The sequence below is a fragment of the Rhinichthys klamathensis genome, unplaced genomic scaffold, assembly GCF_029890125.1.
Source record: "Rhinichthys klamathensis goyatoka isolate OS25496 unplaced genomic scaffold, OSU_Roscu_1.1 h1tg000082l_1, whole genome shotgun sequence".
Lineage (NCBI taxonomy): Eukaryota > Metazoa > Chordata > Actinopteri > Cypriniformes > Leuciscidae > Rhinichthys > Rhinichthys klamathensis.
The window spans coordinates 3,209,286-3,235,000 of NW_026606624.1; the positions used below are offsets into that span (position 1 = coordinate 3,209,286).

The following is a 25,715-nucleotide window of genomic DNA, read 5'->3' on the forward strand; positions in this document are numbered from 1 at the left end:
CATTCAATTTAATTTAATTTACTACCGTATCAGAGAGAAATGTAGTAGCACGTTGATCTACCAGTCGTTGGTCTTTCATGCGGAGAACTCTCCTCATGTGTTTGTATAATGATGCATTTTAAAGTTAATGACCAACTGTACTTCTATAAATGATCACAAAGTTGTTGCAGGTGAAATATAATGTGGATGACTTTGAATAAAAAAATTTCATCAGGTTAGATACTGATTGTTAATCACGTGTAAAACCCCTCTCCACTTAACTGTTGTCTTGCACATCCGCCATGTTTGTAGTTTATTAGTGTTTGTAGTTCTTATCGAAGTCTCATCTAATGCACAATGGGTTGTTGTGGGCAATATTAGCCATTAGAGTGTGCACGGGTCTGCAGCACCTCGGATTCTAACCGTAAATAGTAGACTATCTGGGTATCTTTGGATTCATTTCAACACTATGATTTGGGACATACTACGTAATTCTAATTTCAAATACTATTTAGGATGGATAGTAAGCAAATTGGGACGCAGTAATGCTCTTTAATAATTATGAATCTTTTTGGTATCTTTTTATTATTTAATAATTTTCCCTGATATTCACAATGAAGTTATTCATAACCATTATCCAATTTCACTCTAACTTCGAGTCATCTTTTCACTGTCTGTGACCTCCAGATACCTCTATGACTGTCGCCCCCCCCCCCCAAAAAAAAAGAAAAAAAGAAGCTCTTTTTAGTCATGTTTGAATGTTCAAAGTATGTTTTTATAGTACAACGTTCCCTTCAATCTCAAGATAAGATTTAGCAATTAGATTCCACATGGTGTGACCCCCTTTAAAAACTCTCTAGAGCTTTGATGGCTTAATTTAAAAGCCTGGGATGAATGTTACAAAGTATTATGCTCTTGAAAAGTCACCGCTTTGGTCCGACTCCTGACATGTAGATTCCTGCCTGATTGCAACAAAGACTATACAACGGTGCAGAAATGAAACAGCAAGTATCTTTGGAGGGGGAGGTATGAGGTCAGAGAGAGGGTGACATTTTTTTCACACAGAGCGCTGGCAGCACATTAAGCACTATACTGGTGCGCCGAAACCTGTCAACCAAAATGTGGGGAGGGCTCATTCAGAGGACATTGCTATTTCGTGCACGTCTGTAGTTTGGAAGGAAAACTAATCAAAACACAGGGTGTGTGGGAAGTCATGGTGAGTTGTGTGCGGTAAAAAGAAAGGAGAAAAGAAACAAAGACAGACTCCCTGAGCCGGATTTGTCTTAATAAAAGACGGCCATTAGTCATAGTGTTGTGCTGAATTGATAATCAGAATAGGCCAGTGTCTCAGAAACGCAGATAAACAGATGCATGTTTACGGAGAAAGCTGTCCCAGATTGCTCTGCAGATTAAACTTACTTCACTGAAGATACATTCACAGGTTAGAATATGTCAAACGCTGAGGTAAACGGATAAAAATACTCACTGTATCCCATTCCTTGTACAAAGTATTTGAAGGCTTCGGCCAACTTTCCAGGCTGTTGGGAGATTAGAGGTCATTTAAACAGGATTACACATTCATATTACATAATGCATACTTGAACATTGGTGAAGATAACAGCAGGGGCGGAGGTGTTTAATATGGTGTTCAATATCAAGAATTAAAAGATCAGGACTAACCTGAACAACCTGAGGCAGACCGCCACAGTCAGCCATCTGTCATAGAGAGAGAGAGAATTCAAATAATGTAAAATTTTTTTAGAAAAAATAAAAAGATACAAATATCACTTTGAAATACACGCAGTTCACAATGTACCACTTCAGAAGAGCAAAAAGTTAGACGAGTTAAATGCTGGACTTGAAGATTAAGAGTTAATACCCATGTCGTCTTACCTTCAGCAAGGTGGTCTTTGTTGGATTTAACCTAGAGTTGCATTCAACCTGTAATATGAAATAATTAATTAGTTTTCAAGTAGTGGATACAGCAACAAAAGAGGGGGAAATGACCTTGTACTTCCAAACTTACCACAGCCTCCACAGCAGGGGAAGTGTCTCCAACCACCAGAAGAGCAGGGCATCTGTACAGGGACAGACAGTGGTGAAAAGTAATAGACCAAAAAAAAAAAAAAAACCATACACAAAAAAATACACCAATACAAAGACCTGTTATCAAATATAATAATCAAATGACATAAAAGCTTACATCAGCGTTTTCACTGTGTTCTCATTGAGACCAACAACTGGCCTCTCGATTCCAAGGTCTTGACGCCTGTTAAACCAAAGACCTAATTTAGAAGGTTTGTCAGCATAAGTAATGACCAATACAGACGATTTCTTTAATGAAAAGTAACTTACGCATTGTATGAGCCACAGAAAAGGCCCAAGTTGTCCTGGTTGATGTCCTGGGCAATGTGCAGGCGGTACGTCTGAATCAGTTCTTGGTTGTCAGTCAGCTCCTCCTAATTTATCAGAATAATAAATAAAAAACATTACGTTTAAAGATAAATAAAAGCCAGCTGGCGCTCATTGTGCTCACAAAGCATTATGGTAATGATTGTTGTAAAGCCAGAGGGAATTACTCACAGTGCTGAAGTGATGATACATCACGGTGTCCACTACATTGCTAGTCCACCCAGTGAGCTAGAGAAAAAAAATTAGAATAATATGGATATGGATAATACTACGAAAGTAATAAAATATAAACATAATGCTGCGCCTGTGGTACAGTCCTTAAGACACTGAAGCCCAGTTTCACAGACAGGGCTTAGATTAAGCCAGGATTAGGCCTTAGTTCAATTAGGGCCTTTAAAGTAACTTTTATAATAGTTTCTTAGGAAAAAAAAAAAACATTACTGGTGTGCATTTTGAGACAAACCAATGGCACTGACATTTTAAAATCTGTTAAGTCACTTAAAGTTAAAACAGCTCAAACATGCATTTTAGTCTGGAACTAGGCTTAAGCCTAGTCTGTGAAAACAGGGGTGACAGTTTACAGGTGGAAGAAAATTAATGTCATAATTCCAATAATTTAGAACACTAAAGAGACCTTTCAACTGATTCTGAAAAACACCAGGGGAAAGATATCCAGGGTCCCTGATCACCTGTGTGAACATGCACTGCTGCAGGGAAGCACGAGGACTGCAGATGTGCATAGAGCAATAAACTGTCATTTCTAATGTAAGACACCTAAGACTACAGGGAGACAGGAAGGACAGCTGATCGCCATATATATAATATAAATAATCGCCATCTGTTTGATCAAAGTGTATACTCACCTTGGAAGCAGCCCAGTCTATCCAGCCCTCAGCGCAGGGGTCCACATTGATCAAAACCAGCCCCTCTACCAGGGACGGCTGAATCAGCTGCAGACAGAGCAAAGGAAATTAGGGAATTAGGGTCTTAAAAATGCATGTAGTCATGGCAGAGGAGGAGCTTTCAGCAGCTGAACTCAAAGCATCTTCCTTCAGAAGCCTCTGCTGCTGCTGACGGTCAGTGACATTAATCTTTCAGTGTGCCAGTCTATGCACACACACATGAAGAGAGGATGAGAGAGCACAGCACAGGAAAATAACACAGGGCACTTAGCGACGCGCGAGTGAAAAAAGAGGGAGGGGAAGGGATGTATTATGGGTTGTTTTGCATAAAAGAAATGCTGAATATATCAGGCTTGTGAGTGTGTCAGAGATATTTAGACTTTGATCAATAGCCTCAGATGCTTGCGGCTGCAGTGCAGGCAGTATCATAACAGTCCTGCATTCAGAGCCTCTGGGGGCAATGCAGCTTTTGCGGCACTAAAAGGGCAGGTGGGGATGATATAAAAATATGTGATATATAGCTGTTTGATATAGGGCATGTTCACACCGCAGTTTAATATGCAGCATCATTTCAGTGTTTTATTGTTAAAGGTACAATATGTAGGAATTTTGTAATAAAATATCCAAAAATCACTTGCACAGTGTGATATGTTTCCTGCAGTTGTGTACTTACAATATCCCAAAAGCCTCCAAAGATTTTTTATTTCAGAGAAATTCCAATTTTAAATAAGTGGCCGTCCCGGAAAAGTGAAAAGCGTCCTCGGTTTCCGCTCGTACTGCCATAGCCATGACGTAACCATGGCGACAGACGCGGACAACTTCATAGTGCGTAACGTTTAGCTGCACGCTGTTGTTGTTTCATTCAATCATTATGGACCATGGCAAGCAGACTTTGGGACAAAAAAAGGAGAACTAAAATGAGGATCAATATCGGCGTGGCGTTTTCGAGATGCCGAGAGCTCCACGTCCCCGACTAACTTGGAGGAGCAACACCGCTCTTGCATATACTTTATTAGACAGGTGAGCAAATGTACATAAAACAAAAGGATGTATCTGTGTTTCCTTGCAACACATGCAACTTTCAATAATATCACTTATAAACAATGCAAGATACATAGGCCTATATGACGTGACAGATCAATCATTATGCATATGTTGATTCACCTCAAAAACTATCAAGTGATCGTTTTGCTGATGAAAATTCACAGTTATATTGCGCTTTGTACTTTGGTAATGCTTTTTATCACTTGTGTTTTGACCGAGATTATGGCAGTGCAATTAAATACAATCAGACATGTGTTGTTAAATAATATTTAGCTATTACTTGCAAATGTTCGTTCAAATTTACTTTGAGTACGATTGGTTTGAACACGTAAAACAACACGGCATTAACGATAAACATGTAAAACTGCGCAGCATTAACCCAACAAATCTTTTGACAAATAGCTGTAACAGGATAATATAGCATAACATTTCACGTTCCTTGTAGTTAATTAATTATGGTGACATAAAATATTGCGATCAGACGTACAGGTAATACAAAAACAAATAAAGTACCTCATCCGTGATCATGATTCATTAATTCCATAACATCTCTGGATGGTGAAAACGACATCGTTCAACTCTCCCTCATAGCGTCACCAAGCTTCGCCTTTGTTATTGTTGGTAACTGCGCCCTCTTGTGGCGAAAAATTCCTACATATTGTACCTTTAACTAAAACTATTATTAGTTGAAAATATGAAAAACTTAAACTTAAAGATTGATCATTGAAATAAAACTAAATTCAAGTTGAAGAACTAAAATTATTCAAACTAAAAGGATAAAATTATATAGAAATATTAAAAAACTAATAATAATGACAAAGCATATAACACATTTACAAAATCTAGTGTTTATGAAGTTTAAAGTGGTATATGATGTAGAAGTTATTTTTGTAAATGTATTATTTATTTAATTAATTATATATATAAAAAACAAATTAATTATTTGTTGTAAATAGTTGTTTTAAAGAAAACATTTATTTTCTTTCTTTTTTTTTTAAAATAGATTTGTTTTATACTTCCAATGAAAAATATTTATAACGGGCCAGTCAAAATGTTGCAGGGAAAGTAAAATTTGAACTTGACATGAGACAGAAAAAACAAAAATCTTCTTGATTCATGCAGGGGTACTTAACTTGCAAATTGTATTTTACAGCCACATTACGATCCACAGAGAGTTTAAAATAGTTTAAAATCGACAATCACTAATACATCTCCAGTTGCTATTATTTCTTTTAGATAAAAACAGATAACGGCAAACGGGTTAAACTGTTGGCATCCATGTTCCTTGTTTACAGCAGAGAGACACAAAAATGTTGCTGTGGTTACACCGAGGGGTTTGGTAGGCAATTCAGTATTCCGTACGCAAACAGAATGCTAATTTAGGGGATTCAATACCGTTATAAAGAAAGAAAGAATGAGCTAGACAGAGAGAAAGGCACAGACAATGTTTTAAGACAATAAAATGAAAGTGAAATGAAAAGCAGAAAAATGTCAGAGAACTCACAGCAAAACGGCTTAAGATGTATGCACCTGCTCCGACACCAATGCCAATCACGCTGTTCACCCTGCAAACGGATACATACACATCCTGTGTCATTTTCAACATCTGCAGTGTTTCGTCAGTGCTCCCTACACAGAAATATTGTAATTCACTCAAACAGTCCTACAGATGGAGTGATGTCCTGTTCTGTCTGTCTTCACAGGCGGACCTCTCTGATTGATGTGGTAGAGAGTACCGGTAATTCATTACTAATGGACCAGCTGGACTTTGTTACTCACTTCAGCTGAGTCAGGACTGAGGATAACATCTCTGCCAGCTCATCCATGGTAGGGTACTGGTACCTGAAGAGCAACAAAGACAGAAAATGACAATTATATAATCAATGGGAATATAACCAACCAATTTTAACCAAGGGAATAGAACTAATAAATAAAACCACTCTGCATCATATTTGCTGAATGAAATCCAATACTCGTTACTTGTACTTACTAACTTTGGGGTGCTGATTCCAAAAATAGTGTCTGTTTGCACGCCACAGTTTCTCACAAAATATGATGTGCATTTCATAGCATTTTTGCTTTCAACAACCATTTGTAAGGTGAAGACGTCTCATACTATCCCTTATCATCACCAGAAATGTTGCCACATAGACAGGTGGCCAGGTTAGAACTCTTTGTTCAATTCTCAGCTGATTTTCACAGATATGATTTTATGCCTAATCATGAATTATGGCCAATGACAGAAGAAAATGCAAACATGAGCCAGATGTTTTCTGCTACATCTGTGAGTGTTTTACTACATTCAAACAACATATTTTGTGAAAACAGTGTTCTTTATGTAAACTTCTTTACTTGTGTTTATGTCAAAAAATTGACATTAATATTTGACAAAATATTTTTCCAATTATTTGCAGATTGTAAGTTAACATACATTTTGAATACTTCGAAATTCTTGCAAATCAGCAGAAATTGTTTTTCAAGATGCAGGGCTTTGTAACCACAAGATTTTGACCATGTAAATAATGGCAGTATTGCCTCATTGGCTGTCGGGACGAGCCACTCACCCTGTGGGAAAGGGGGGTGCTGCCTCCTGCTGGCCAGGGGCGTCCACGTGCACGACGGCAAAGTGCTGAGTGATCTCCATCATGTCCTCAAAGTTAAACAGGGTGTTGAAGCAGGACTTGTCTGAAAACCAACCAAAACACCAATGTCATCATCATACTCAGATTTCCGACAAGTATACAATTTGTCTGTCATTTTTTTTTTTTTTTTTTACATACGGTTGAGGCCGATGTCATGGTAGGTGAGAATGACTGGGCGGTTGCCTTTAGGGCTGCCTCTCATGGTCACATGGAGCACACCATGGGGCGTCTCAATGTCATGCTCCTGGAACAAACAACAAGTCAAATCCAGGCAATAAAATCTCTCCTCAAAAACTTCGTCAGGCTGCCAGGAAATGCTTAAGGGTTTACTTTGCTACTAAGTGAGTGAATGTTGGTGCTGCTGCTTTCAGGAAGAATGTATTTGTGTAGTAAGTGATATCTCCCATGAGAGGCTCAGACAGATGGCTGCAGGATCAATAGAAAGATCTAGAGGTAAAGGCCAAGCAGCTGCACAGAAAACTGCACATCAGTACTGTTGCATTATGGGTGTGTGCCTTAGAAATGCTTGGGATTAGAAATGTTTTTCATTGCATTATACACTGATGTAGGCTTATGGTTAATTTAAAGAATCCCTGGGAATTCAAGAAGATTAGTGAAAAATTATCATATGAATTTATCCAGTGGTTCATTTTCATTGACAAGATTATGTAAGTGATCTAAATCCAGAGATCTAATGTTTTAATAAAAATAAATATACATAAATGTTGAAAGGATGAACCGTGAATTTCTTGTACTTTAATTTCACTCCAGTCATCATCATCCAAATCGGTTTAGGAAGAAAGCCAAAATCTATAAAGCATCCTTCCAAGAGCCCAATTAGTGCTGCAATATAGTAGTTACCTATCCTCAATACAAGAGCAAACATACACACAAACTACACTAACGTTCAAAAGTTTGGGCTCAATAAGATTTTTTAAAATAAATTTCTACTCAAAGAATATAATCAAGGATTCATTAAAGACGGTATAATGTTACCATCATAATGAGATCATGTATTTCATAAATTACATTTTAAAATATATAAAAACAGAAAACAGTTATTTTAAATTGTAATAATATTTCACAATATTACTGTTTTACTGCATTTTTGACTTAAATTATGCGTGAATGAGGCTTTCAAAAACATAAAAAAAAAAAAAATCTTACCAACACCAAACTTTAGTCTATATGATAAGATAACCTCTAAACAGAAAGACTTTCCCTGGTAAAAATCAAAACTATCAATGTGGACGCTGTCCGGATGCTTCCGAGCCATCACTGGGAGCGGCTGCAGAACAAAACCATCATCCTGAGAGTATGACTTAGCAGAATTGTAACGCACTGCAGCCCTCATGAGAAACAGAGAGGGTGCTTTCAAACAGAGTAAAGCTTTGAGTCTTAACATTCACAGAACTGTCAGATTCATATTGCACATAAAACTGGAAAGCAAAATCGGCTGAAATCACCAGTTACAATCTAAATGGCTGCTCTATGCAGCTCCTGAGATTTTTTAGTAGCAAGCCAACTAGAAATTGTACATCACAATTTGTATTCATATAAATTCTCATTACAAAGTCTACACATTTTCTGCTATTTTTACAGCAAGTCGGTCTATTATCTCAAAGAGTCTATTTCATCTAACCCTAATGCAAATACAAAGCTAACCAACTGATCGGTTTACATGTCAGTCTATCCAGACTGTCCTAACCATATGGAGCAGTGAGGACCAGACTGTGATGTCCTTAACCATATGACCCTTCAAACCCAACTGGTATAAACCAAGATGGAGCCATCATATGAGCAGAAAGATTCCTCGGGAGAAGTACTAATAAAGAGAATAATGATAGGACAGAAAGTTTCAGATCAATATCTGCTGACATAAAATTAGAATTGTTTTAGTGTTGTATTCAATCTATATATCACCAGAAGGATAGGGCTGTAGTCAAGAGGGAAAACTGGGAATGTTGTCCTGGGCCTTGTATTGAGGGAGGACAAACTAAGGTCCTGGATAGAGTTTCATAATTTCATGTTCAGTGATGTATATACTGATTTAACAAGGTTGGACTATAAGTGTGTGTGTGTGTGTGTGTGTGAGTGACGTGTGTGTGTGTGTGTGTGTGTGTGTGCATATATAGAGAGAGAGTTCTGCGCATCACAGCTTCCTCTCCATCAATTATAGAATGAGTCACAGCAGAGGGACACAGGAGTCCTGAGGTAAGGGAAAAAAATAGCTTCTACACTGAAGCTCTTTGTGTGAATAAGAGTCACAATATTGTTACTGGCTATTGTATTTGCTAATAACTTTCTAACTTTGGGGCCATCTTATATGTCAGTTGTAAGTCGCTTTGGATAAAAGCGTCTGCTAAATGACTAAATGTTGAAGTTGGCATTAAATGGAAATTCACCAATATTCTATTGTGAATGATTAATAAAACTGATCTTGTAACTTTTAAATTAATATCATAACTGGATCTTCCAGTGAAACGACCGACTTCTCTCTGCTAATATATATATATAAATAATAAATAATAAACATTCTTGCAATCGACTACAAGCTCACATTCAGATCTGCCTCAAGCCGATCAATGACCGACAGATAAAAATCAAGTCCATGCTCTACATTTTTTATCTTTTCCGATAACCCATTTCACTCGGATGTACTTTACAATACCGAAGAAAAGATTGGTCACTCACTACTGCGGTTTGTTTAAAACACTGACAAAACGTAGATTTATGCAGATATAAGCAATATGTACAGTCCTTCTTATAGGAAAACAAGCCAAAAATATTGATGACATCCTGCACTACACAGATTTTGTACAATCAAATGGTCTTTAGAGAATGTCCCGCCCCCTAATACCACCTTCAGCCAACTAGCAGGCAGCAAATCATGATTCATGGCTGAGATATAACTAAAACCAACCTGCTATTATTCAAGTTTAGTTTCAATAGCAAATATGCCAATATGGAAAAAAAACTGTGCTCATTAAATCATTTTATAGGGTAATACTTGCATCTCTGTGCAGCCCAGGGTGAGATAAAAAATTGGTATATAAATGAGTAGCGCTTTTGCAGCTAGGCATGCTGATTGAACAAATGTCTGGTGCTTGGCTTTAAATTTGGTTGCATTGGAACGTGTCCGAATGTTTTTTAGCTCTCAGGGACATGAGTGACCAAGGCCAGAGAGTGGGAGAGTCTGAAATGCAACATTTAAAAAAGTCTCTCCTGTTCGCTCTGCCAAACACACTCTCAATCTTTCAGACACACACATACACGCATTTAAACTCTGCATGTGGGTCTAGAGAGTGTGGGAGAGTCTGGAAAGAGGGGCAGAATAGGAATTAGCCTGAAAAAAAGAAAACTAATGCAGTGGGACAAATAGTGATGGGTCATCATGATTCCTGACTAGGTCTACAATAAGCTGTAGAAGGTGATCTAAACTCTGCAATACATTCATTAAAAACCATAAATATGATCTGATATCAAATGCTTGCACGTCATCTTCCTCTCTGTGCTCTTCAAAAGGAAAAAAATCAGGATCGACTAGGGAGCACTGCAACGCCTGCAACCTGCTGTTCACAATAAAGAAACGCTGATCGACCAGCCTATTCTTTCTGGAGAAATTCAAGTATGTTGCTGGTTTAGCTAGTCAAGAAGCCTGGTGGGAGCATCCAAAACACAAATTCTAAGTCGGGAGATGTTTCTTACATTCAAACAGTGCCATAACAACAACAGGCTGAAGTGGACAGATTTACAAAATAATCAAATTACTATTGGACTCACTTTTTTTAATGGTCGACTTAAATCATTTTTATGTAGCGCCCTTATATCCTGAATATGTACGTCGTCCTTGCATGCAAACATTTAAACATGGCAAAAGGACAATTAAAGCAGCTCTCTCTAGGGAAACAGAGGCTAAGCCAAGGTATATGAATGAATACAAGCAAAACACTCCCAGTCTTTGCCCCCCACCCCCGCTCCTCCAGCTAATAGCATCAATCACAGACCACAAGCCTGGGAGCCATTACACAGCACAAACTTGACAAAATAACTATTACACACACACACACACACAGATCACATCACAGATCTTAGTACACACCATCCATATGCATTCCTAGAAACACACACAGTATATACTCAACCACACCCTGCCAGTAATGCTAGCGCATTTAAGTGCTCCATATCAAATGCCCTTGATTTGCTTGACCTATTAGACCGTTTGATGATCATATGGACGTGTGCCATATTTTAATCCACAAAATCCTTATTTACTTGACAATCCCTAGACTGCACCAACATATGATTTTAGTGTAAATCATGTACATTTGAAGCTCCTAAAATGAAGATCTTTAAAACTAACAGTTTAGTCTCTGACTGGTTTAATCTGTGGTAAGGTAAACAAGCAGAGAGGCGCATGACTCGCATGACTAATGCAAGAAAACACACATTCCTCACTGGAAAGAATCACATATACTTGCTCACACGTCAACCACGACATGCATGCACATACAAACATTTCTGCTAGAGCATTGGAGGATACCAGGGCTAAAATAGTAGGAATCAGGAGTAAGGAATCAGCCTCGGCTGTCAGTTGTAGAGGTCTCTCTTACACACACACACACACACACACACACACACTCACCACTGCATTTCCAGTGCATGCATTCTGCTCCACATCCAGAACGGTTGACATGTTTCCACACACGAGACAGTGACAGCTTCAGAGAGGAGACAGGAGGAGATGGGAGGATCCACGAGAGAGACACAGAGTGGCTGAAGGAGGGATGGAGGGGAACGGACAGGGAGAGCAGTAGCTAGGCAGAGATCCAAGAGGGAGGGGAGACAGAGGAGGAGAGAGGGCGAGAGTGAAATAAATGAACAGAGGAGGTATGTTTTGAGAAAGAGAGAGAGAGAGAGAGAGGGAGAGACTGTTGAGATGGAGATAGAGTGAGGAGAAAGAAGTGACTGCGGTTTGCGCTGGGGAGGCAGTGCTTGCTCGTGCATACGGTAGCCCTGCTCTGATTGGACGAGGGGAAGTCAGGTGGGCGGGAGGTGGCTGAAGCAGGGATGAGAGGGGTGGGGCAGACACATAGAGGGCGAGGAAGGGATGACGCTCTCCACTGCACTTTATGTTTTGTTTTTGGGTGGGGGCAACCAGTTCACAGCTTCAGATTCAACAAGAGAAAAGATGCAGAGAGATTTGACCTTGCAAATCAATTGATTTGGATTAAATATATTGATTAATACATTTTATTCATGGCAGGGTTTCCCAAGTTTTTTTTTTTTTTTTTGCCTCAGGGCAGATTTGATTTTATCAAGTGGGGGCTAAGACCAATAATACAAAGCATAATTGATTATCACATGAAACTATACAAAAATGTCCTTACAATTTATTAATATTTATTTTACCTTTGCATAGTCTCAAGATTTCCCAGGATGAGTACATGTAAACTCACCCATCAATTACAGAATAAGATACCTTACAGTTTGATTGGACACATGGTTTTTGATGTCAAAGTTAAGAATATTTATTTAGAATATTCAATATAATATATTTATATAATAATAATAATACTATTCTTAACTTTGCGTGTGTACTTAAAAACCAGTGTGTGTGTCCGTGTGTGTGTGTCTACTTAACCATATTTTGGGATCAAATTTGCACCCACAAGTTAGCTAAATTTGACGAAACCTTCCAAAACCTCCATTTGGGGACATCCTCATTTGTAAGAACAGTATAAAAATAAAAGTTTTTTTTTTTTAAACGCAGAAAGTTTCCTGTTAGGATTAGGTTATATAGTATTAATAACAAATAACTAGCTGTACATAAAGACAATAGAAGTCTATGCTGTATATAAAATAATGTGTGTATATAAAAAGAGTACAACATTTTATATGGATAGATATGTCGATCTCAGGGAACGCACCTGTTCCCTGTTCTGTTGATTAGCCTCTCTTGTGTATTTAAAGTCCCCGTGAACCGGAAGTTGCAAACGACTTTTCTCCCGTGTTGTGACGCATTTCCGAGAGAAACGGAATACTAAATGAGGCAAAATAGTGGGCGTGGCTTTTTTCCAACTAGCACCTGATTGGATCTAGAAAAGTAGGTGTTTTCATTCAGCCTGTCTACTGTCAGTTGGAGGGGCGTGGTTACGGTTGTTAAGCAGACACCCAAACCGTCAAACCTACGTCATCAGGGAAGGTCCTCCAATGCAGAGGGGAGGGGAAATGTCAGATTTTGATTAAAGATTACGAAGCCAAAACATTTTTTTGTGTGGATTGACTTGCATGGATGAATTGTTCACCACAAAACAATCAATTTAGGCAAACAAAGTAAGTATGGTCAATTTTGAATTCATGGGGACTTTAAGCCTTCAGTCCTCCCAGTTCTTGGTTCGGTGTTGTATATGCCTTAGTTTACGTGGCTGTGCTATATTTCTCCAAGTGATTTCCAGAGTGTAACCTTGTTTGGTTTATTGCTTGATTATCTCCATTCATTGCAACCACCGATCATAACAGCATATGCATTTAGACCTGACCCATTTATAGGTTGTGACACGTTAAGAACCAATAATTTAGTGTATAATTACATACAACTAATTACTAAAATGAACCATTAAATCAGCACAACAACAAAAACTAAACCTATTATCAGTGTCCTTGGATTTACAATAATGTTTTTTTCCCCTGTCTTTTCTACCACTGCAATAAATAATCACGGTTGCAGAACACAGTTTGTCCCCACTGAAGGAATTATGACCCAGCAGAGGTGCATTGTGGTATATCATCTGAGCAATCTCTCTGCGGATCTTGGGCTCTGATAGGTTATTGATTTGCTTTGCTTCCATTTATCAGTAGATGAGTTTGAAACATTGTTTTTCATTCAGTAAGCCTCTGTGCTGCACCCCAGGGGCCGCCATAGACAAACACAATCCGAGGAGCAATAGTCAGGGAAAGCTAACACAACTGGAGCTGTAACACATAAGGCAAGAGAAGTCAGCATTTGTGGATTGGAATAGAGCAATGCGTTTATAAAGGTATGTACAGTGTTTTATTCCTTTCCCTAACCCTACAGTATGTTAATTAATATTACTCAGTACTTAAATGTATAATTAAACTGTAACAAGAACACCTTACAATAAAGTGTAACCCGTGGTGTTATTACCTATTGATGGACCCGCAGCTTCAGTAATAAATCAGATTGTGTTAGCCACTCTCTCCGTCTCAGTGAGCAGTCCTGCGGTGCGTGCCGTGTGGGAGTGACCTTCAGGCGAGCGTGTGCACACCAGAGGGCAAAATGGACAGACACGGCCTTATGAAGGCCTGTCAAGACTGACTGGAAACTTCATAATCAACAAAATATATTTTACATTCGAAACTACTCAATAACTATCTGAAAATGGACACAGAAAGAGAGAGAGAGGTCAATACGATTGTAGGCATTTGGGTTACATTTTTATATTCCTATTTGATGGCTGAGTCTGAGAGAAGGTCTCAAAGAGCAGGGGATCAGAGATGAAATCATGGTATAAATAATTATATTCTACTTTTGCTTATTTTGAATATTATTTAATACGTTAATGACACTGTATGAAAGGCAAGGATATGACTTTGCCTACTCTGAGCTTCTGGTGCCCTCTATAGGATGAAATAGGCTCTGAATAATGATGAACCTGTCGTGATGACTTGCAGTATTCACACAAGATGCCTCGGCTAATACTATTGGCTAAGAGCAGAAGGAAAAACGGGGTCTCCAAAAGGGGGCTCAGAGAGCTGAATCCCCAACTGAGATCTAAGTATTTTGGCTAACAAAAGAAAGAAAAAAAGCAATAGCACTATTAAGACGAATAATAATAATATGAATAATTATACACATAAAAGATGTTGTAAAAATATTGCAATGCCGTTTAAACATGAACTTCATATATATCAAAAACAAGATGTAATCCGTTGATCTTCAAACAAATCTGTTCAAACAAACATTTGGGACATAAAAGAGGCTGTAGTTGCAACAAACAAACAAAAAAGCCATTTTCTGAAAAGACAAGCAATGAGGTCTCAATCTGACTTTTTAAAAATTTCACCCTGAGACCCGAGAGTTTGCCTGGTGTGCATTTTATAATTGTTCTTGCAATTTGGGATAAGTAGGACCTAATAAATATAATAACTAAAATTTGTTTTTGTACAGGAAGTAGTTTTTGCAGAAAATGATGTCCTCATGTGAGGACAGTGGGTCTATGATTTACCATATGATGTCCTCGTGTGAGGACACAGTACAAGCAATAAAAAAAAAAAAAAAAAAAAAAAAAACTTGTGGTTGTAAAATGGTTGTAATTCAAGAATGCTTTGGAATATAGACATATGGTTGGTCTTGTTTTTAAGAAGACATTTGCCAGATTATTGTAGAAGTGAAATAAATTATGAAAGTGAAACAAAACAAAAGTTATATAAGTTTGAGTTTATGAAAATATAGAATGTAAAAATATAATTATTTATATTTTATATAAAATATATATATTATAAAATATATTTTACTCTAAAACTGCTAGAAAATTAAAGCCAAATATCTAAACAAGTTGTGTTCCAAATTTTAGGTTGATATCTCAAAAAATGAGCTTTCAGTAAGATTTTATTTGGGCGTAGTACCAAACTTTTTCACTAGATGGACAGCCAGCTTCCTTACTGACCATATAAGGGTCTCCATTTTCATATGTTTTGAGTGATCTGAACCATGTCTTTCCATAATTTCATACAATTTATTAAGTATACATCCTATTCAGAAATAGTATGGGTGTTTTGGCAGTATTTGATTTGATTTCAACCTCTAATAAACATAAAAAGAGCACATATGTGCGTTATAGCTCGCTGCCGCATCACAAATCGAGAATTCATAATATTTTTCTTTATATTCTAAAAATTCAGACCTTTTTTTCTCATAACATTTAATTAGTGTTATCTTTTGAACTCTTGGCATGAAAACAAACTGAGGTTTCTACCAATCTTTCATGATTTTTCATGTTTTTTTTCTATTTCAAAATAAAGGCCTAAACACGCCTAATGAATATGAAATATTCTTGTTGCAAATTGATAAATTACTGCTATTCTGTAATTTATTTTAAAAAACAGCCACCAAATATGAAAACTAGAGATTGTAAGCTTTCAAATGATATTTAGTTTGTCAATATTACTTTAGGTTTTTACTAAGATATTATTGTTCTAAATATATATGGGCAAACGTCCCACGTGGGACGGTGACAGTTAAGGGGATTACGTAATATAGTCCCAATGTCCTCAAACGAGTACTTCATATTTACTGATGTCCTAGAGTGCTACTATTACTAAAATATGTCAAATTTTAATCCCCATATGATGATAGAGACAGTATTGTACATAAATACATTTGTTTCATTCATATAATTTGAATAGATTTTTTACCTGGGTCATTTTTCTTTCGGGAACTGGTGTAGAAGTGTTAGGGTTAGGGTTAGGGTCATTTTCTTCTCACTGACATTGGTGTAATGTTATGATATCACTACAAGATGGTGTGGGCAGTGCCCCTAAATCTGGCCAACATGTCTAAGATTTACAAATTTGACTATCATTGTGTCAAGAGGCAAAAATGTAATGTCCTCATATGAGGCCGCAGGGTCTCAGGAGGTTAAACCTGTTAGCCTGGTTAAAACCAGACAATTCTTATGACCGAGTTATGGTCTGGCAAAGCGTCATAGACAAATAATTTCCAGAGGGGCGTCACCAACGGACGTCGCCGATAGACCTAAAACCAATCAGGGGGCCGTTTCCCGAAAGCATCGTTAGCCAACTATGGTCGCAAGTTGGTCGCAAATCCCATTGAACTCTATTGGTAACGACGGAACTTGCGACCATAGTTGGCTAATGATGCTTTCGGGAAACGCACCCCAGAGCAAAGAAGGAGATGACGTATGCAGAGCGGCGGAGAAACATCTCCGAGTGTTGTTCTTTGCTCGATTTTTAACAAAAAGGAAACGTTTAAATCGCTTAAAACAGACGCGATAGCTGATTCGAACGAGTGATGTTCGACGGCGGCATCCATCTTTGTAATGTAGGCTAAAATCTGCTTCAAAATCCCAGCGCTGTCGTCATCTGGTAAAGCCCGCAACAACGTTTCTGATTGGTGCCTCGATTTCGACGGATTGGAAATGGGCTTGAATGAGCCCCTTGCCAGACTAACTTTCAAAGCAAATCTAAATTTGCCGGAAGTTGTCTGGGTTTTCCCAGGCTATAAACCTATAAGACTCTGCAAACCATTTATGCCATTAAAATGGCGATAGACTGTTTCAATCTTATCTTCTGGCTTTTGCACTATATTTTGGACGGCTGTAGAGAGAGAGAGGTCATTCACCACAAATGCGTTTTTGTGGTTAAAAATGCGAGAAGCAAGGCAGTGGAATGCAAAAAAAAACAAGGTCTAGACACGTTTTTTGATAGTTTACCTTTTAATTTAATTTAATTTAGAATGTCGTGTCATGCACTACAAAAGACACGAACGAAATCGTCAAACACGCCTCGGTGCATGTTTACATATAAAAACCATGGAAAAGCAGTGCAGTGGAATGTAAAAATGCTTCCTGTGTGAATGGCCCCACAGACTGCATTACCTCTCTTCACCAGCAGAGAGCAGTCCCTCCTTAAACCAAAGCCATCTCATGCACATGTAGGTGTTCTGCAGCACTCAATACCACTGTGAGAGATTGGATTGGCTGGCTCGGTGTCGGCCCATCATCTGACTAACACTTAATGTGTGCGAGCTTGTGTATGGAGGCTTGCTGAGTAAGGAATACTAAAGCCACTATTTAATGTAGACCAGGTCATGCTGGAGTCTGAGCATGCTCACTTCAACAGCTGCAGGCGCTATATTTAGCTCATCTGAGACCCCTGCACTGAAAGAGGAGAATGTAATCCACGACGATGTTTTTCCGTTTCCTCATTGCAGCAGAGATATTAAAAAACCCAATCAGATATGAATTTGTAAATGATGCATACATCTATATTTCAAGATATCAACCACCATCATTATCGATTTTCAATAGAATGGAAAATGATCAGTGTGGATAATCATGATATGCTTTACAGCATGCATTAAGTTCTTGAGTACCTTCTTAAGTTAGAACTACAACATTGTCTTATTTTCATTTAAATTGACTTGTTTCAATTAAACAAAATCAGTTGATGGCTGTCAGAGCTGATTTGCAGAATCCTGGTGTGACAAAGTTTCAACACACACACAGTATCATGAAAGTACATATATTCATATCCTCCAGTCCAGTGAGTCTTATTTCAACACCAAAATAGTATGTATTTCCCAAAATAACACCTTTGATATTAAAATATGAAGGTTGAACAGCCTAAAATATCCATATCCCGCCACTTGTCTGTTTTTGCACACAAACCTCTAATGAGCATCTTAGAGATAAAACTGACTTTTATCTCATAATACATGTAAGATAAGATTCTTACCTGACAGTCAAAGTCTTGGAAGTTCTGAGAGTTCTGTAGGAAAAAGAGATGATATCTGATTATTCCTTACTCACTGAGGTGCATAAAACATGTCTAACAATGTTAAATATTGATCATATTATCAATTATTCTCTCCCAGCCACTGCTGCTCTTTATATTGACACCACTAGATGGAGTGAGAGGTCAGCGAGTCTCTCCAGTTCACGCATTTACCCTTGTTTCACAGACAAGGCTGTTTGAGCTGTTTTAACTGAAAGCACTTGCACTGACATATGTTAGTGCCATTGTTTTGTCTCAATATGCACAACAGAATTTTTTTTCTTGCTAATGCACGTTTATAAAAGCTACTTAAATGTCCTAATTGAACTAAGGTCTAATCCTGGCTTAATCTAAGCCCTGTCTGTGAAACCAGGCCATTAATAAAGAAAAAATACAATTATGTCATAATTAACTCACCATCATGTCTTTTTAAACCCCTCTATGCTGATTTTTTTTTTCAGTGGAACACAAAAGTAGAAAATTAAGGTGTATGGATGATTTTTATAACACTTTTTATGATACATTGTTGGTGTTTTATGGAACTTGACAGCCGGTCACAACATTTTTTGTATTTCAAAGGAAAAAACTAATAACACCCACCTGCAAGTGTAATGAAAATAATTCTAATATACGGTACTATAAATGTGTGTAAACGTTATGTATTATACAATTATAAATATTACAAATAATTTCTATTAAGTTGACACTATCTTTTTTCTACCAACCCCATCTGTGTACTGATAAAAACCCGAAGGAAAACTATTGCTGTCAATACACATAAAACAAGGAAATAATTTCCAACCAGTATTGTCAAATTGGATACATTTTAGCTTAGTTTATCATTTCATTTTTTTAACCCTATGGCTGCTTTATGGTTTAGCCCATTCATTAGTTTAAAGTGAGAGAAGGACCACCCATAAAACGTTTGTCCCTTGCCTCTTGCGTTATACTGGCGGCCTCACTCAGCACTAATGGGTGTATGTATGACATTTACATTTCTATTTTTAGCATTTTGATATGGATGCTGTGTGGCAAAAACTAATGGCAAGATTTAACTGACAAACCCTGGGATGCCATTATGAAAATTTCTGCCAATAGGGGCTGCAGGAAGAAAAACAATTATTCTGGACTGGATTGAAATATCTTTCATTGTGCATAATCTTTTGGCACCTCAACCCCATTCCCATCCTTTAAATTCCATTCTTCCACTTTTTCTCTTGCTTAAACCATTTCACTACAATTCCACCCCATCCGTCCCTTTTCCATCTCCATTTGTTTTCACTTGCTTCATGCTCTCTCATGAATTATTCAGTTTGATGAAGTAAAGAAAAACGCAGAGGTAGAGAGGAACTTTGCCTCAGCTACAGGAAAACACAGATCTCTAACACGAGGAGCCGTGGAGGAAAGACATGTGTGAGAGTGTGGCACAGATGTGTAATGCATGAATCGTGAGACGTGGCATGTGTGCGTGAGCATCACAATGCATTACAGAGAGAAAAGAGCAATAGTATGAGCTCTGCTGTCTCTATAGGCTTTATATTGTGTTAGATCTTGCTCCTCCTCATACATTTATGTGCATATATATCAGCAACGGCTAAAAGTCTGGCTGCAAATTCTGCTGATTTAAACTATGCATCTAGCTGACTTACAAGATTTATAACAAATGATTTTGTAAAATGTTTGTAAAAATAGAAAGAATGACTTTAGGAATGGGTTGGAAATTCTAAACCAAAAAATTGTGATGGAGTTGGAGCCGTATCATTTCCAGCTATTATTACTTTTTTAATTCAGTTTGTGCGTCGGCTTGCTAAAGAGATACTGAGTTACTCATCTGTGGCGATGTGTTTTGCAGCAACATGACATCATGACTTTGCGTAAACATACACGCCACTTTCAATTCAAGTGGCGTGTTATCTATACGCATTTTGAGGTATCCGCGTGTATGTCCACGCCGAAATCTTTTGCGTGTATGTCTACGCCATTAAATGTCCGAGTGATTCCGCGTGTATGTGTACGCCGTTAAATGTCCGAGCGAAACGAAGCAAAATCTATATCTACATCTGTGGAGCGATATTTCTTTTCCTAGGATGGTAGGAGAAGACTCATAAATGGTATTAACCCCAGTGACGGGTAGGTTTAGGGACGGGGTTGGGGTAGGTCATATGAATATATACATAATACAGTAATATAACGTTAAGTCAAAGGCGTTGATAAACACGCTGAAAAGCGATTATGCGTGTTGATAGCACGCCAAAAATGAAAATACGAATTGGCGTGTCATACATACGCCATTTCATGAGATCAGTCTGTTTGCAGTAGCGCTGTCATATCTGGTGAATCCGCTGTCATATCTTTCATCATATTTGATGAAAATTTACATATGTGGCTTCAACAACCAGATGCATTTACACAAACCTCTTGAAGTGGTTTGAGTGACCGGATTTAAATCGATATCAAATCGAAACCATTTCAGACGGCCTTTACACCTGGTCTTTTCACGATCATTTGATGACTTTACTATCATTTTACTTTCATTTGATGGCTTTACAATTATTCTAAAATGTATTAAAAAAATTAAAATAATTATAATAATAATAAAAGTTACAAAAAAATTTATAAACAGAACTAACAGAAAAAGGTATAGGTGTATCAAACCTAGGGTCTATAAAAACAGGGTGTGTACAAGACAGAAGATGTGTTTGTCGTGCAAACCTGACAGAGGTATCCCTCGTAAAAGATATAGTAAGCTACACTCACCGGCCACTTTATTAGGTACACCTGTCCAACTGCTCGTTAACACTTAATTTCTAAGCAGCCAATCACATGGCGGCAACTCAGTGCATTTAGGCATGTAGACATGGTCAAGACAATCTCCTGCAGTTCAAACCGAGCATCAGTATGGGGAAGAAAGTTGATTTGAGTGACTTTGAACGTGGCATGATTGTTGGTGCCAGAAGGGCTGGTCTGAGTATTTCAGAAACTGCTAATCTACTGGGATTTTCACGCACAACCATCTCTAGGGTTTACAGAGAATGGTCCGAAAAAGAAAAAACATCCAGTGAGCGGCAGTTCTGTGGGCGGAAATGCCTTGTTGATGCCAGAGGTCAGAGGAGAATGGCCAGACTGGTTCGAGCTGATAGAAGGGCAACAGTGACTGAAATAACCACTCGTTACAACCGAGGTATGCAGCAAAGCATTTGTGAAGCCACAACACGCACAACCTTGAGGCGGATGGGCTACAACAGCAGAAGACTCCACCGGGTACCACTCATCTCCACTACAAATAGGAAAAAGAGGCTACAATTTGCAAGAGCTCACCAAAATTGAACAGTTGAAGACTGGAAAAATGTTGCCTGGTCTGATGAGTCTCGATTTCTGTTGAGACATTCAGATGTTAGAGTCAGAATTTGGCGTAAACAGAATGAGAACATGGAACCATCATGCCTTGTTACCACTGTGCAGGCTGGTGGTGGTGGTGTAATGGTGTGGGGGATGTTTTCCTGGCACACTTTAGGCCCCTTAGTGCCAATTGGGCATCGTTTAAATGCCACGGCCTACCTGAGCATTGTTTCTGACCATGTCCATCCCTTTATGGCCACCATGTACCCATCCTCTGATGGCTACTTCCACCATGTCACAAAGCTCTAATCATTTCAAATTGGTTTCTTGAACATGACAATGAGTTCACTGTACTAAAATGGCCTCCACAGTCACCAGATCTCAACCCAATAGAGCATCTTTGGGATGTGGTGGAACGGGAGATTCGCATCATGGATGTGCAGCCGACAAATCTGCGGCAACTGTGTGATGCCATCATGTCAATATGGACCAAACTCCCTGAGGAATGCTTCCAGCACCTTGTTGAATCTATGCCACGAAGAATTGAGGCAGTTCTGAAGGCAAAAGGGGGTCCAACCCGTTACTGGCATGGGGTACCTAATAAAGTGGCCGGTGAGTGTATATCTTGCTTATGATTGTGTATACAGTAGACGTGCATACTAGTGTGTGTGTGTGTGAGATGAATGTTTCTGATATGTTTATCTCACCTTGTAGGTCAGCAGAGGCTTGATCTCGGTCAGCTGAACATCTTGCAGCTCATCCATCTCTGTATCTGTCTGTACTGCAAAAAAACAAAAAAAAAGCACATTCATGAAACACAATACATGACCAACACTATGTCTTATTAATGTAAACAAAAAACAATGTGCACACTATCTGTTTCAGTTGAACCTAATCTAGTCTAATAAAGCCCAACATTGCCAGACAAATCTCACGTTGCGTCACATTTGCAGCAGACCTCACCTGAGTCAACACAGAGCTTTGTATTGAATTTCTGTTAATAAAACACGCTTTGCGATGTACTTAGTAGAGTTCTAATAATTTCCACCCTTGTAATCAAGCGCAAGTGTAGTCACCCTTTTTATTTTTAATTAACCTGGCAGACCTGAGATTGGGTATCAGCCCACAACAGCCTTCAGTTACACACTCTCGGTAAACAGTAATAAAAGCTGAGAGCCGAAGGGAATGTCTCTACAATTAAATTTGCTCTTTTCCGTTGCCTTGGGAACTGGGATGTTTTGATGTAAGGGTACAGTCTGCTAGCTAGTTAATAAATGTTGCATGATTCTGGTCTGCGATTAACATTCTGAAGGCTAAGTTTTATGCAAGGATCAGTTTTTTAAAATCATTCTTCCAGTATAATCACTTCCTGTATTCATTACAAGGACTGAGACAGGAACGTTCACACAAACTGTTTTTTATTTGCGTCCCTCCTGTTTGATTGCTGCTAATGAGTGACTATGCAAATGAAGCCCCACCTTGTGTTTTTTTCAATCTCTATTCAAGGTGAGACCAACAGAAATATGATGCATGATCAAATGCAAACCTAGATGCAACAAAAATGTGACATTCGGTATGAATGATGTGCCTATTGAGATCTGCTGAGATCATGCTGTAAGGTGGAATGACATGCTGACGTGGCTTAACCCACTTCCACTAGCCTCATCTGTCTATTGTCACAGTTCTGACCTTCCTGACCTTGGGACGGGTCCAAACGTGACTGGCTGCTTTAATTGTAACACCGCCAACGGACTGATGCACCACCATCAGATGAGCTATCGGTTTTAAAACATTTAAAAATCAAGAATTTTGGTTAGAATTGATAAGAATACAGTACGGTACCACTTTAAAAGTTGATCAAAAATACAGTTAAGAAACAGTAATGTGAAAAATTATCACACTTTATAACAACTGTTTTCACAGAATTTTTTTTGATGCTTAAGAAATCATTCTAATATGCTGATTTGTAGTTCCAGAAACATTTCTTAATATTTTTAATGTTGAGAAAACAGTTGTGCTGCTTGGTATTTTTGTGGAAACCATCATTTGTTTCAGGATTCTTTGATGAATAGAAAGTAGGGGTTGCACAGACTAGTTGACTTAGCCATGACACTTTAAGCTTGACGTCGACTAGTCGCTGATCATGGCCTACAGAGGGCGCAACAGGATAAGAAACCTTTAAAGGGACACTCCACCCATTTCAACATTAATCTTTATTGAAAGTGGGTCATATATGTAGTCGAAATGTAAAAGAAATTTTGAATTTGGTGCCCTCTTGACCGAGAAAAGACAGAAAATAACTTTAGGGCGCATTTGTATGTAAGACAACAACTCCCACAATGCACCACATTGCACAGCTCCGCAAGCCACTCCCACTAATCCAGAACAGCGCAAACATCAGAGAAATCACTCTTCCGTCTACAAGGCTAACGTTAGCTGCCAAAAGAGTTTGAAATTAATTTCACACAAAATGTCTAGTTAGTTGGCTGTGGCGAGCAGGACGAGGGCGAGGGACGTAAGAGGACGGCGCGAGTGATAATGAATGACACCTGTGAGACGCAGCGGTCTCATATCTCTCACGGAGGAGAGGAAGCACAAAAGGAACAGGCCTGGTTTTATGTTGTGTTTTGTTTCTGTTGTGTGTGGCCAGCTGGCTTATACTTTTGTTTTGTATTTGTTTATTTTACTATTAAAATGTTTAAATGTTCGCCGGTTCCCGCCTCCTTCTTCCCACAACAACGAACCCGTTACATTGGCAAACTCATTAGCGAATTACTCCTCGTTTGTATTTCTTTCTATATGGTGAATTATTGCATGATACCTGGATGTTCCAGTCAGAACATATGCGGTGCGAAACTAGGATGGTTCACATCACAACACAAACGTCCGTGTGCTCGTCTGATTCAGAGATTTCGTCCAGGAGAAATTGCCATCGTTGAAATTCTCTGCAGCAGACGGACTCTATCTGTGTCCGTAGCGCACAGCGAGAGCACAGGCACCAGCAGTCCGCCCAGCTCGAGCCAGTCCGGGCTCCTCGACCGCGACAGGCAGCCGCCTCCTGTTCCTCCATCAGCCTCAGCTGCTCTTCACTATATTGCGGCTCGTAAAGATAGCCACGAACATCGGATTCGAGCAGCAGAATTTCAAAATCCTCTTCTTCCATATCATGTTTAGTTTCTTCCGTCATTGTCGTAACTTCCTATCTCCAGAGCGCTTGTTAGCTTAGCTTATAAACAAGATGGCTGATATTGATTTCAGTATCTGCAAGTGAAGTCCCACCCACTGATCTGTGATAGCTCTGTTAGCGCATTAGGTCCAACCCCCTATGGGCGGGTTTGAAAGGGTGGGAACTAGTGCTTGTAGTCTTTACAGAAATCCCCCCCTCTTACACTTCCTCCTACAATGACGTAAAATGACGATTTTTGCGTCATTGTAGGAGGAAGTGAAAAAGGTAAATAGCGGATTTCTCTCGTCTCAGGGGCAAATGAGAGAGTGTTGCACGACCATTCAATAGTATGACTGGGTTTCTAACAATGGAAAGCTTAATGCAAATGGGTGGAGTGTCCCTTTAAAGTCCACATTTATGCTCAGTTTCCAAACAGTTAAAATGACAAATAAATGCATACTTTGAGGGCGCTCCACAAGACATGTTTGATTATACCATCTGGATGCTCAAAATTGGGAGAATGCACGTTTAAACAGCTTATTGTAGACGTAAGTTAATCGCTGTTCTAAACTATGAGCTGCTGCATTGTAACACACACACATAGCTCGCCCACATTACGCGCAGATGCACAGAATCATTCAGTAGCACATAAATGTATTGTTAACAATGTTCTGTGATTTATCAATAAAATCG

At 38.6% G+C, this 25,715-nt stretch overlaps 1 protein-coding gene across 2 annotated transcripts in view; it reads right to left on the minus strand.

The window, feature by feature from the left end:
• The window catches only part of ndrg3a (ndrg family member 3a), a 42,339-nt gene that overhangs the window by 1,815 nt on the left and 14,809 nt on the right, over window positions 1-25,715 (minus strand). For both annotated transcript variants that reach the window (XM_056251511.1, XM_056251512.1), the window contains exons 2-15: window positions 22,564-22,637; window positions 18,479-18,511; window positions 7,118-7,223; window positions 6,902-7,022; window positions 6,117-6,179; window positions 5,842-5,902; window positions 3,255-3,341; window positions 2,563-2,619; window positions 2,335-2,438; window positions 2,183-2,248; window positions 2,006-2,057; window positions 1,873-1,920; window positions 1,660-1,695; window positions 1,466-1,517 (exon numbers count right to left, since the gene is read on the minus strand). In XM_056251511.1, the coding sequence (XP_056107486.1) occupies window positions 1,466-1,517; window positions 1,660-1,695; window positions 1,873-1,920; window positions 2,006-2,057; window positions 2,183-2,248; window positions 2,335-2,438; window positions 2,563-2,619; window positions 3,255-3,341; window positions 5,842-5,902; window positions 6,117-6,179; window positions 6,902-7,022; window positions 7,118-7,223; window positions 18,479-18,511; window positions 22,564-22,620 (943 nt within the window). In that variant the 5' untranslated portion in view covers window positions 22,621-22,637. The remainder of the gene's footprint in view (window positions 1-1,465; window positions 1,518-1,659; window positions 1,696-1,872; window positions 1,921-2,005; window positions 2,058-2,182; window positions 2,249-2,334; window positions 2,439-2,562; window positions 2,620-3,254; window positions 3,342-5,841; window positions 5,903-6,116; window positions 6,180-6,901; window positions 7,023-7,117; window positions 7,224-18,478; window positions 18,512-22,563; window positions 22,638-25,715) is intronic.